At 46.3% G+C, this 12286-nt stretch overlaps 1 protein-coding gene across 18 annotated transcripts in view; it reads left to right on the forward strand.

Moving 5' to 3' along the window:
- Positions 1–12286, forward strand: part of DNAH2 (dynein axonemal heavy chain 2) — an 87968-nt gene that overhangs the window by 43293 nt on the left and 32389 nt on the right. For all 18 annotated transcript variants that reach the window (XR_009560289.1, XR_009560290.1, XR_009560288.1 and 15 more), the window contains 11 exons: positions 143–253; positions 562–750; positions 1195–1298; positions 1399–1588; positions 2126–2306; positions 3044–3171; positions 3501–3653; positions 3936–4061; positions 10897–11115; positions 11342–11459; positions 11672–11808. Coding sequence is in view for 12 of the 18 variants with exons in the window: in XM_060290282.1 (XP_060146265.1) it covers positions 143–253; positions 562–750; positions 1195–1298; positions 1399–1588; positions 2126–2306; positions 3044–3171; positions 3501–3653; positions 3936–4061; positions 10897–11115; positions 11342–11459; positions 11672–11808 (1656 nt within the window). In the remaining 6 variants the exon portion in view is untranslated. The remainder of the gene's footprint in view (positions 1–142; positions 254–561; positions 751–1194; positions 1299–1398; positions 1589–2125; positions 2307–3043; positions 3172–3500; positions 3654–3935; positions 4062–10896; positions 11116–11341; positions 11460–11671; positions 11809–12286) is intronic.

Here is a 12286-nt window from a genome sequence, read left to right on the forward strand (position 1 = left end):
GGGCACGTGCCCATCCTTCAGAGCAGTTTAGACGTAGTGAGAGGAGTAGCAGCTGGTCGCGGAAGAAGCTGGGTTTTGGGAGCCGGGCTGTGTGTGTGGCCAGGGACAGGGCTTTGGAATAGAGCCTCTACACGTGCCCCAGGTGGTGATCACTGCCAGTCAGATCCAGTGGACGGCTGATGTCACCACGTGCCTGCTGACAGCTAAGGAGCGGGGAGACAAGAAAATCCTCAAGGTCATGAAGAAGAAGCAGGTGGGGAGCCCTGCCAGGACGGGAGAGGCCTGGAGTTAGAGCTGGAGGAAGGGGGCGATACGTTGGGTCAGAATTAGCGATGAGCTGGTGGGAAAGGTCCGAACGAGGGTGTGTTATGGGAGGCGTCCAGCAAGAAGAGGTTGGGTGGGTCAGAAGTATGTCTCCCTGTGGTGGTGTTGGGGGCCAGGAGCTGCAGTGGGGGAGGGGTCAGCATTGCGGTTGGTTGCGGAATGATGCTGGGACGCGGCATGATTAGGGTTTGGTGGCATTGCTCAGGCCGCCTTCTTCTCTGGCACCTCATTCTGCAGGTGTCAATACTGAATAAGTACTCGGAAGCCATCAGGGGGAACCTGACCAAGATTATGCGCCTTAAAATTGTGGCTCTGGTGACGATAGAAGTCCACGCCCGGGACGTGTTGGAGAAGCTTTATAAGAGTGGCCTCATGGACGTCAACTCCTTCGACTGGCTCAGCCAACTGCGCTTCTACTGGGAGAAGGTGCCGAAGGGCCAGCTTCCCACCCCCGTACCCTAAACCCGATCCTAATGCTTTAACTAAATTCATGTTCTCTAAATACAGTAATATCCCAACCCACCCCTTAGTCCTATCACAGCACCTAATCCAGCTGGTAACTCTCTCTCGAACCTGCCAAGTAAGGAGTGGCAAGTGGCACTTTTCCAGGGAGTGCCCACTCTGGGTGTCGCTTGATCGGGACTCAGAAAGACTCCAAGCAGCTGCTGCAATAGTTTGGGCTGGACACGTGCAGCGTGACCCCCAGTTTCCATCTTGGCCGTAAGCCCGTCCCTCCTCCTAACTCTAAACAGAGCCCCCAGTCTTCTCCCTGCAACTCCCCTGCCGCTTCCAGTCCTCCTGTTGGCCATCGCTGCAGCTCTGTGTCTTCCTCCAAGCCCGCGCCTCTCTTACTCTGCCCTGTTTCCCTAGGATCTCGACGACTGTATGATCCGCCAGACCAACACACAGTTCCAGTATGGTTATGAGTACTTGGGTAACTCCGGCCGGCTTGTCATCACCCCGCTGACAGACAGGTCGGCCGTGGGGAGGCAAACAGGGGGCTTGGGGTAGGGGCAGCGAATGCCGAGCCAAGGCTTCCAGGAGTCCGGCTTGAGTCCTGTCCTCCATCCCCAGGTGTTACATGACACTGACCACGGCCCTGCACCTGCATCGAGGTGGATCCCCCAAAGGTCCCGCAGGCACAGGGAAGACCGAGACCGTCAAGGACCTGGGCAAGGCCCTCGGCATATATGTCATCGTGGTCAACTGCTCTGAGGGTCTGGACTATAAGTCCATGGGCCGGATGTACTCAGGCCTGGCCCAGGTTAGCATCCTGCCAGCCTGGCCAGGAGGCCCCTTTGGTATCTTTTAGTTCTAGAAAATCAACTGAAACCCAGATCTGTTTCAGTGCTTTGTAGCTGACGACACTGTATCGCCTCAGTTAGTTCTTACCACTGGGGAAGTCCCTGCGCCTCCCTGAGCTTCACTTTGCTTATTTGCAAAATCACAAGATTATGTAAGGATCCAATAACTTACGCACACTGGAGTCGCTCAACACCCACAAGTTCCCTACCCTGGTCACTTTCCCACCCACACCTCTCAGGCATTCCCCTAGATCCTTCCTGTCTGATGGAAAGTTCTGGCCAGAAACCACAACAGTGCTACGGGGCCCCCTCCACCACACACACACACACGCACGCACGCACGCACGCGCGCGCACACACACACACACACACACATTCATTTTAGAGGCTGCTGCTCCTATCCAAACATTTCAGGGAGAATATGTTAGTCACAATTTTTAGTTTCTCCCAGTCTGGGGATACTTTTCTTGCTCCCAGCGACTCCCCCCCACCCACAGATGGGCGCCTGGGGCTGCTTTGATGAGTTTAACCGCATCAACGTGGAAGTGCTATCCGTGGTGGCCCAGCAGATCCTGTCCATCCTCTCAGCCCTGGCTGCCGGCCTCACCCGCTTCTATTTTGAGGGCTTTGAAATAAATCTGGTGTGGTCCTGTGGGATCTTCATCACCATGAACCCTGGTAAGGGCCTGGGAGTGGATGGGGCTCCTGCGGGGAGAACTGAGTGTTCAGGGCAAATAACTGTGCATCCCCCCACCCCCTGCCAGTGTTTTTAGCCAAGTGAAATGTGGCTAAAGACCATAAAGTGTGAGAGAAGGATAAACATACACATTTCTGGGACGAGGGGTGGCAATCTTACTGTTCTCCCTAAAGGGATGAATAACAGCTTGCAGGCATACATGTAGCCCTAGTCTTTTAAAGTGCTTAGCCATCTTCTTTGGTTGGACTAGCTCCCAGAGTTCTGGTGTGTCTGCCATCCCTTTTGCCGAATGGGAGAATCTCCCCCAGAGTGCAGGGCCTAGGGTCTCTCATTACTGGTGCCTGAGAACAGCTCTGGGGGAAGGAACTAGGAGAAAACAGGAAAGGGTTCCGGTACTGAAAGAATCAGATAAACAGGTGCAATTTCTATTAGCACTAACATGAGTTATACATGGGACTTGGAGAGATGGGAACTTGACAGCTCTGTGATTTGAGTTTGAATCAGGGCCATGCAGAAGGTTAAGGAAAGGACCAGGGGTAGGAAAGAAGAGCAAAGTGGTGTGGGAAGAGCCAGGGCTGAGATGAGAAAGGAAGAGGTCTCAGAGTTGGAGCTGGGGAGAGAGTTAGGGATGGAGCTGGGGATGGGGAAAATGGGACTGATTGGGAAGTAGGTCTTTGGGAAGCAGTATGGATTCTGAATAAATGGCGCTCTTTTCCAGGCTATGCTGGTCGCACAGAGCTTCCTGATAATCTTAAATCCATGTTCCGTCCAGTTGCCATGGTGGTGCCCGATGCTACCCTCATTGCAGAAATCATTCTCTTTGGGGAAGGATTTGGCAACTGCAAGGTATTCTGATAACCTCTTGTCTCCAACACTTTATTTCCCTTCCGTGATTATTGTCTGGACCGAAGAACCCCCCGGAGGCCTCATAATCAGCTTATCCTACGAGGAACTTACATGGCTGTCAGTAGGATATGGAGGGAGGTCTCCCCTCTGTGGTGTCACTGGTCCTTGATGGCGCGATTCCCAGGATCTTCTCATTAGGATTGTGCACAGGGCCCTTCCCAGCCGCTCCAAGTCCCGGGACCTAGCTTCTTGGATCTGTAACTGTCCCTACATGAAGCAGAGGGATTGGTGGGGAGATGGATTGTTTCCTCCTCTATTTTGTTCTCCAGGTTCTGGCCAAGAAGGTGTACACACTTTACTCGCTGGCCGTGCAGCAGCTCTCCAGACAGGACCATTATGACTTTGGCCTACGTGCCCTCACCTCCCTCCTGCACTGCGCTGGCAAGAAGCGCCGCCTGCAGCCGGATCTGTCTGATGAAGAGGTAGATTGAGGACACGACCGTCGGACCTTAACCTCCACTGTCACTGGTCCTATGCGCCTTCACTGAAGTTTTTGAGATCCTTACTTTCGCTAGCTTAGGTTTCCCGCCCTCCTGCCCCTCCCCTCAGGTGTTGCCTGAGTTCCACCTGTCCTATCGCTAAAGACTAGCTCGGATGTATCCATTGTTCTTAGCTCCTGCCTCTCACCCAGTTGGAGAGGAAGGGCCTAATGAGTACCTCGGCCCTGGCTTCGCGAGCCTGAGTCTCTGTCTTTTCCCATTCAGGTTCTACTGCTCTCGATGAGAGACATGAACATCGCCAAGCTAACTTCAGTGGACGTGCCACTCTTCAATGCCATCGTGCAAGATCTGTTCCCCAGCATCGAGCTGCCGGTCATTGACTACGGCAAGGTATCTGTTCCTCAAGACTCTCCCTGACCTCATGTGTGAATGTGGGTCTGGAAACAGGACATCTGGCCTCCAGGCCTTGTTCTGCCCTTCACTAGCTGTCCATTCACTGGCTGTGACTTTGAGCAACACAGTTGGCCTCTCTTTGGGCTTCCTTATCTATAAAACCATACAGGCCTATTCAAACATTCTACTTTCTCACCTCAACTCCCTACTCCCTGACTCAGCAGCTCAAGTGCTTCTACTCATCAGTTCCTTGACTTCACTGAGACCGCTGATCCCCTGGCCTTTCTACTTTCTACCTGGTAGCCCTCTCCTGTCTCTACCTGTCTTCTCATTCAGGGAGTTTTGAGGAGAGACTGCTAGGAGCTCTTTGATATGTGAGAGGAGTGGGATGGAAGAGGCCAAGGAAGGAGCATTTTAGAAAGTGTAGGAATTTTCTTCTCTGGCAGTATGGTAGTTTAGATACCCTGAATGATTCTTTCGGTTGAAACCACTAAAATGCTGGATAAAAATATAAAAATACATCTTTTAAAATGTATTGCTAAACTGGCAAGAAAGAAAGAATCCTGGGATGAGGAGGGGGAGTAAAAGCAGGGAGGCAAGTGAATGAGAAAGCTGGATTTCTCCCCGAAAGTTTTTGTTGAACATAAGGCACTGGGGGTAGGAGATGACGCAGCCCACATTTTGAGGTATAACAGAAAACCCAATCATGCATAAACTTCCGTCCACAAAGGAAAACACCTTCAGTAAGTGGGAAAATGAGAAACCCACCACTGACGAGGGTCCATGCAGTAAAGAAACATGCTTGTCGTGACCTTTGATGATGAGAGGAAGGGGCAAAATCTCCTTTGAGATTTCCTAACCACAAGTCAGCCCTCACATGGTTCCTGGTCATAATTTATTTTAATGTGTAATGCCCCAAATCTCAAATTTAGAACTTAATTTAAAGTATTTCCAGTTTGTTAGTGTCTCCCCCAAGTGACTGGCAGAAGCAAATGCAAATTATTTCTAGAATAATGAAGCTTCAACTTAAGCCTCAAAGAATTCTCATAAAAGTCCAAGAAAATGAGCAGCTTCTGGTCAAAAATCACAAAACACACAAGGAAACAAGATACTATGAATGGGATGCCAAAGAACAACAAAACGGAATCAGATCCACAAAGACTTCAAAGATGGAAAATAATCAGCACAGAATTCTAGAAATAACTAAATTTAATATGTTTAAAGAAATAAGAGAGGGGAATTCCCTGGTGGTCCAGTGGTTAGGACTCTGCACTTTCACTGCCAAGGGCAAGGGTTTGATCCCTGGTCGGGGAGCTAAGATCCCGCAAGGGCAAGCCGCACAGCACAGCAAAATGAACAAAGAAATAAATAAAAATAAAGAAACAAGAGAGGAGCTTGAAACTGTGATCCAGGAACAAGAGACTTCTAAACAAAGTAGGATTGAAAAGAACCAACAGCGTTCCTACAAATGAAAAAATATTATAATTGAAATGTTAAAAATCCAGCAACTCACAGGGAGGACGTCCAGATAAAAAGGTGGATTAAAAACAATTTTGTTTCCTTTTGAAAACCTGCTACAACTACTCTAAAGAGATTTTTACAAATAAGGCATCTATACCCGAAAGAATGGGGAGAATGGGAGAGGCAATGACAGCAAAATTGTGACATGGGAAATAAATGAATCAAGTTGTGACTTACTCAGCAAACCTGAGAGGCTGGAAGTGGGGAGAATTGTGAGTTGGGAGTAGGTGGGGGGAGTGAGTAAAGGAGGTGTAGCTGAAATGAGAAGGATTGGCAGCAAACAGTCTTGGGAGCAGGTCTCCCCTTCTCTGCGACCCTGGATAGCCGTGCCTCTCCCACTTTGGTGGAAGACTAGAGGGTAACAATAGTAGGTCTCTGGTCTGGGGGACACATGGTATAGTTGAGGGCGGGAGAAAACTCTATTAAAAATGGGAATTAAGTGAATGTTTACACATTGAATGCTGAGACCCTTAGCCTTCTCTGAAGCCCCCAGCATGCCGGCAGCCAGCCAGCCAGGAAATTGCAAGAGTTCTCTCTGGGGAATCTCTCTGTCCCAAGAGGAACGAACAAGACATCGACAATGGAAATGTCCCCACGGAAGTCCCAGATAAATCATCTACAGTGACACTCACAGTCTACAGGCCCCACTCACACACTCAGAGCTTCCATTCAGCTCTTTAGTCCTCCACCCTTATATATGACCCGAAAACCAAGGCTCACCACCCATCTGAGGAAGGCCTCTAACATGAAAGCAGCCAAAACAAATAGGAAAAAGCAAACTGGAGAAAATAGATAATGCAGAGAGAAGAAAAGTTTTTAAAATAAATCTATCATTAGTATACTCAGAGAGAAGATTAAGGTATTGTATCCATGAAGTACTGATGAAATGCTATTGGAAAAGGAATATTCCAGAGAATAGAGCAGAGCAGACAAAGCGGGAAAGAGATTAAGATTCAAGTGCCAGTCTAGGAAAGACAACACTGAAATACCAGCAGTTCCAAAAAAAGTAGGAACAGAGAAAATGGAGGAGGCCAGGATCAGTAATGAAACAATTCACGAAGAATCCCCAGAACTGTAGCATCTAAGTTTCCATAATTAAAGGATCTATAAATGCATGACATAATAGATAAAACAAATCCTTACCAAGGCTCAGCATTGTGAAATTTTAAAACACTAGGAAAAGGAGAAGATTTAACAAGCTTCCAAAAAGGGAGAAAAAAAAGAGATGACATGCAAAAGATCAAGAATTAGAATGTTGGACTTCTCAATAGCAATATTGGCTCTGTAAACAATGAAGCAGGCTTCAACATTCTGAAGGAAAATTATTTCCAACCTCAAATGCTATACCCAGACAACCTGTCACATAGGAAGCTAGATCAGAGATATTTCAGACAAGCAGACTCTCTAAAAAAAACAAAAAATTACCTCCACTGCATCCTTTTCTCAGAAAGCTACCAGAGGATGTGCTCTACCACAATGCAGGAGCATTCCAAGAAAGAGGAAGATAGAGGACACGGGATGACAGTTGTGTACCAGACAAAGAGAGAAGCCAATCCAAACTGAAGCAAATCTGAAGGTTCAGGCAGACTTCTTTGTTTTTTTTTTTTTTTAAGGTTTTTTAAAAATTATGATTTATTTATTTTTGGCTGCATTGGGTCTTAGTTGCAGCACATGAGATCTTTGTTGAGGCGTGCGGGGTCTTTCGTTGTGGCGCACGGGTCTTTCTCTTTTCTAGCTGTGGCACGTGGGCTCCAGGGCTCCAGAGCGTGTGGGCTCTGTAGTTTGCGGCATGCAGGCTCTCTAGTTGAGGCACGCGAGCTCAGTAGTTCTGGCATGTGGGCTTAGTTGCCCCGTGGCATGTGGAATTTTAGTTCCCAGACCAGGGATCGAACCCACGTCCCCTGCATTGTAAGGTGGACTCTGCACCACTGGACCACCAGGGAAGTCCCCAGACTTCTTTAAGAAGAGGAAATCGATACCTGGTGAGAATAAAAGTTTTGAGAGACTTAGTCAACTGGCAGAGTTTGGAGTTGAGTTAAAGATCAGTATATTAAAAACTAAGCAAACAAAAAACCAGAGCAACTGTTAACCCCTAGGGAAAACCAAAAAGTTGTGCAGGAAAGGAAAAATAATCATGTATTGAATCATATACATTGTTATACTAATATTTAATACTGTTTACAAGAGACACATGTAAAACGTAAAGACAAAGGGTGGAGAGTCAAAGACTAGAAAAATACATCAGGTAGACACTAATCAAAAGGAAGCTGGGGTAGCAATATCAGACAACATAGATCTTAAGGCAAAATGAATTACCAGAAATAGAGTCGCTTCATAATAATAAAAAGTTCAATTCACCAGGAAGATACAACAATTCTAAATTTGCATGCATCTAATAATATGGCCTCAAAATAAATAGAACAAAATTTTTCAGAATTTCAAAGAAAAATAGACAAATCTACAATCGTAGTGGCGCTCTTCACATCTCTCAGTAACTGATAGGCCAAGCAGACTAAAAATCAGTTTTGTTAAAGAAGATTTGAACAACACAATCAATCTTGAGTTAATCAAGACATTCACAGCAATTGCATTCAATAACTGAAGAATAACCATTTTTTTCAAGCATACATAGAATATTTAGGTTACTTGACCATGTAAAGGTCATAAATCTGCCTCAAAAATTTCAAGGGAATTTATTCAGAACACATTTTCTGATCACAATGTTAACTCTACTGATATCAGGCAAAGTAGACTTTATGGCAAGAAGAATATTAAAGATAAAGGGGGACATTTCATAATGATAAAAGGGCCTATGCTCAGAAAGATATGGCATTCTAAATTTGTATGCACTTAATAATAGAGCTAGAAAATGCATAAAACAAAATCGACAGAACTAAAAGCAGAAACAGATAAATCCACAACCCTAGTGGGAAATCTTGACATGCTTCTCTCAGAAATTGATAAAATAAGCGGATAAAAAAATCCATAAAGGGAGTTTCCTGGCAGTGCACTGGTTAGGACTCAGTGCTTTCACTGCCATGGCCCGGGTTCAATCCTGGTCCTGGAACTAAGATCCCACAAGTTGTGTGTTGTGGCCAAAAAAAAGAAAAAAAATCCATAAAGATACGGATTTGAGGGACTTCCCTGGTGGTCCAGTGGTTAAGAATCTGCCTTCCAATGCAGGGGACATGGGTTTGATCCCTGGTCAGGGAACTAAGATCCCACATGCCATGGGGCAACTAAGCCCGTGAGCCACGACTACTGAGCCCGCGTGCCACAACTAGAGAGAAACCCGAGCACTGCAACAAAGAGCCTGTGCCCCACAGGGAAAGTTCCCGCATGCCACAACTAAGACCGGACATGGCCAAAAATAAAATGAATAAGTAAATAAATATTTTTTTAAAAGATGCGGATTTGAATGCTTTTAACAGATTTGACCTGACACATGTAGAACATTATATGCATATAATTGCAGACACATATTCTTCTCAAGTATGCAAGGAGCGTTTACCAAAATTGACTGTGTGCTGGATTATTAAGTAGCGGTCTCATAAACGTCAAATGATTGAAAATTATACAGAGGATGATCTCTGACCACAATAGAATTAAACTAGAAATTCGTCACAATATATAATTATTCCAAATGTTTGGAAATTAGGCAATACAATTCTAAGTAACTCATGGGTCAAAGAAGAAATTACAGGATACTTTAAACTGAGTAAATAGAAAATGTGACATTTTAAACTTTTGGCATGATGCTAAACACGCACACACACACAAATACACCCAAACATGCTAATACAACTAATTCTCAGACAGTGGAGGGAAGTAGTAGGGGTGAGGCCTGTTAGTGGTGTTTGAGAGATACAAGTAAAATCTTGCATTGTTTGAACTTACTTGGTTGCATTGGCTGTGTATTTAAAAATGTCACACTCTTCTGGGACCCACGTGGGTCATGGTTCTATAAGCATTTCTTTATTTTTCATTTTTGTTTTTAAAATTTTTAATGGAGTATAGTTGATTTACAGTGTTGTGTTAGTTTCAGGTGTACAGCAAAGTGACTTAGTTTTTTTTGTGGTACGCGGGCCTCTCACTGTTGTGGCCTCTCCCGTTGCGGAGCACAGGCTCCGGACGCGCAGGCTCAGCGGCCATGGCTCACAGGCCTAGCCGCTCCGTGGCATGTGGGAATCTTCCCAGACCGGGGCACGAACCTGTGTCCCCTGCATCGTCAGGCGGACTCTCAACCACTGCGCCACCAGGGAAGCCCTAAAGTGACTTAGTTATATATATATATTTTTTTTCACATTCTTTTCTATTATAGGTTATTATAAGATATTATATATAGTTCCCTGTGCTATATAGTAGGTCCTTGTTTATTTTATATATAGTAGTTTGTATCTGTTAATCTCAAACCCCTAATTTATCCACGCCTTTCCCCCTTTGGTAACCATGAGTTTGTTTTCAATGTCTATGAGTCTGTTTCTGTTTTGTAAATTAGTTCATTTGTATCATTTTTTTAGATTCCACATGTAAGTAATATCATGTGATATTTGTCTTTCTCTCTCTGACTTAAGATGATAATCTCTAGATTCATCCATGTTGCTGCAAATGGTATTATTTCATTCTTTTTTATGGCTGAGTAATATTTCATTGTAAAAATATACCACATCTTCTTGATCCATTCATCTGTTGACAAGCATTTAGGTTGCTTCCATGTCTTGGCTATTGTAAATAGTGCTGCTATGAACATTGAGGTGCATGTATCTTTTTGAATTTGAGTTTTCATCTTTTTAACTTAGGTGATGATTTGTTTAATGTCTGGCTCCCCCACCAGACTGTGGGCTGTGCGATAGGATGAACACTAATTTGTTCTCAGCACCCAGCACACTGCTTGGCACACACTTTAGAGGCTTAATAAATATTTGTTGAATGATGTTAGAAAAGATGTGTAGAGCTGCGTGTCAGACATTGTGTTTTACATTGACTATCTTACCTAATACAACAGCCCTATGCGGGAAGTACCATCATTACTCCCATTTAACAGATTAGGAAACTGAGGCTCAAAGAAGTTAACTTGCTCAGGTTCACATAGCTGAAAGCTGGGGCCCCAGGCTGGCTGACTCCAGAGCCCAATCTCTCAACTCTGCAATTGGCCAGCCTCCCAAGGAACAAACAACTGTCAGGGTGCGGAGGGCCCTGGTGCAATTTTTAATGGTTTGCACATTATCCTTCCAGGTATCGGTGAGCTTTTGAAAGTCCCTTACAAGCCGCACCCTTTTTCTTCTGCTTCCTGTATTTTCCCTTCTCTCAGCTGCGGGAGGCCATTGAGCAGGAGATTCGGGATATGGGCCTGCAGACCATCCCGTTCACCCTCACCAAGGTTATCCAGCTGTATGAAACCAAGAACTCCCGCCACTCCACCATGATCGTGGGCTGCACAGGCAGCGGCAAGACTGCCTCGTGGAGAATTCTTCAGTCGTCCTTGTCCTCCCTGTGCCGCGCCGGAGAGCCCAACTTCAACATTGTCAGAGTACGGACCTGGGACAGTGGGGCCACTGGAGGAGACTTGAGTAGCAGGAAGACAGTGAGGCTGGGGGCAGGGGTGCGTAGGTGTCTGGGAGGGTGGTGCAGACCAGGAGGGCGGCCTGGGAGGGATGAGAGAGACAGGGGCCAAATACAAATACCTGGAAATAAAGGAACATCTTGGGATTTGTGTCAGCCGGCAGCTCAAAACCCCCTTCCTGTGTCATTTTTAGGAGTTCCCTTTGAACCCTAAGGCACTGTCCCTAGGGGAGCTGTATGGGGAATATGACCTCAACAATAATGAATGGACAGACGGCGTCCTGTCCAGTGTCATGCGGACGGCTTGTGCAGGTACCCAAAGGATCTTGGGGCAGGGAGAGCAGATGCCTAAATCTCCTGTGTGGGTGGGCAGTCTGGGGATAGAAAGCTCATTTTGGGGGAAAAACTGCTTGGGGAACGGGGAGATCACCAGGAAGCAACTGCTTGCGTCTCCAGGGAGATGAGTGTGGAGGGAGGGCTGGGTAACAAAGCTCTGGTTTCCTTATCATCTACCTCCGACCAAGACGAGAAGCCAGATGAGAAGTGGATCCTTTTCGATGGCCCTGTGGACACACTGTGGATTGAGAGCATGAACTCTGTCATGGACGATAACAAAGTGCTGACCCTTATCAACGGAGAGCGCATCGCGATGCCTGAGCAGGTTCGGGAGTGGAAACTGGAGGGCCTGGGGCAGGGCTAAGGGGAAGAGCAGGGGCATCCAACAAGAAGGGGAAGTTCTATAGGAACGCCTAGGAGGAGGATGCCTGGATTCAGGGCAACCTGTGACTGAAGAAGAAATGCCTGTCTTACCACAGACTCTGAGGACAACTGTATAGAAAACACGATGTATTAGGACGCACTGTGTGGACTGAGGCAGCCTCATTGCCACTGACATATGAGGGATGACCTTCCGTTGTGCACCCAGAGTTACAATTCGTGGGCTTTTGTAAAGCCCACCCTTTCCCACCCGCTCAAACAATGTGAGCGAGAGAGTAATTTTTCATAAGGATGACCTTGAAGAAACCCTGATTTCTTTTAACAAACAAATCATTTGTAAAGCTTAGGTCTTTATTCATCCTGCCACACGTGGTACTCAGTAGAGACACCTTGGGGCATCAGAATTCTGGGTGTTTTTATTA

Source organism: Globicephala melas, chromosome 20, assembly GCF_963455315.2.
Source record: "Globicephala melas chromosome 20, mGloMel1.2, whole genome shotgun sequence".
Lineage (NCBI taxonomy): Eukaryota > Metazoa > Chordata > Mammalia > Artiodactyla > Delphinidae > Globicephala > Globicephala melas.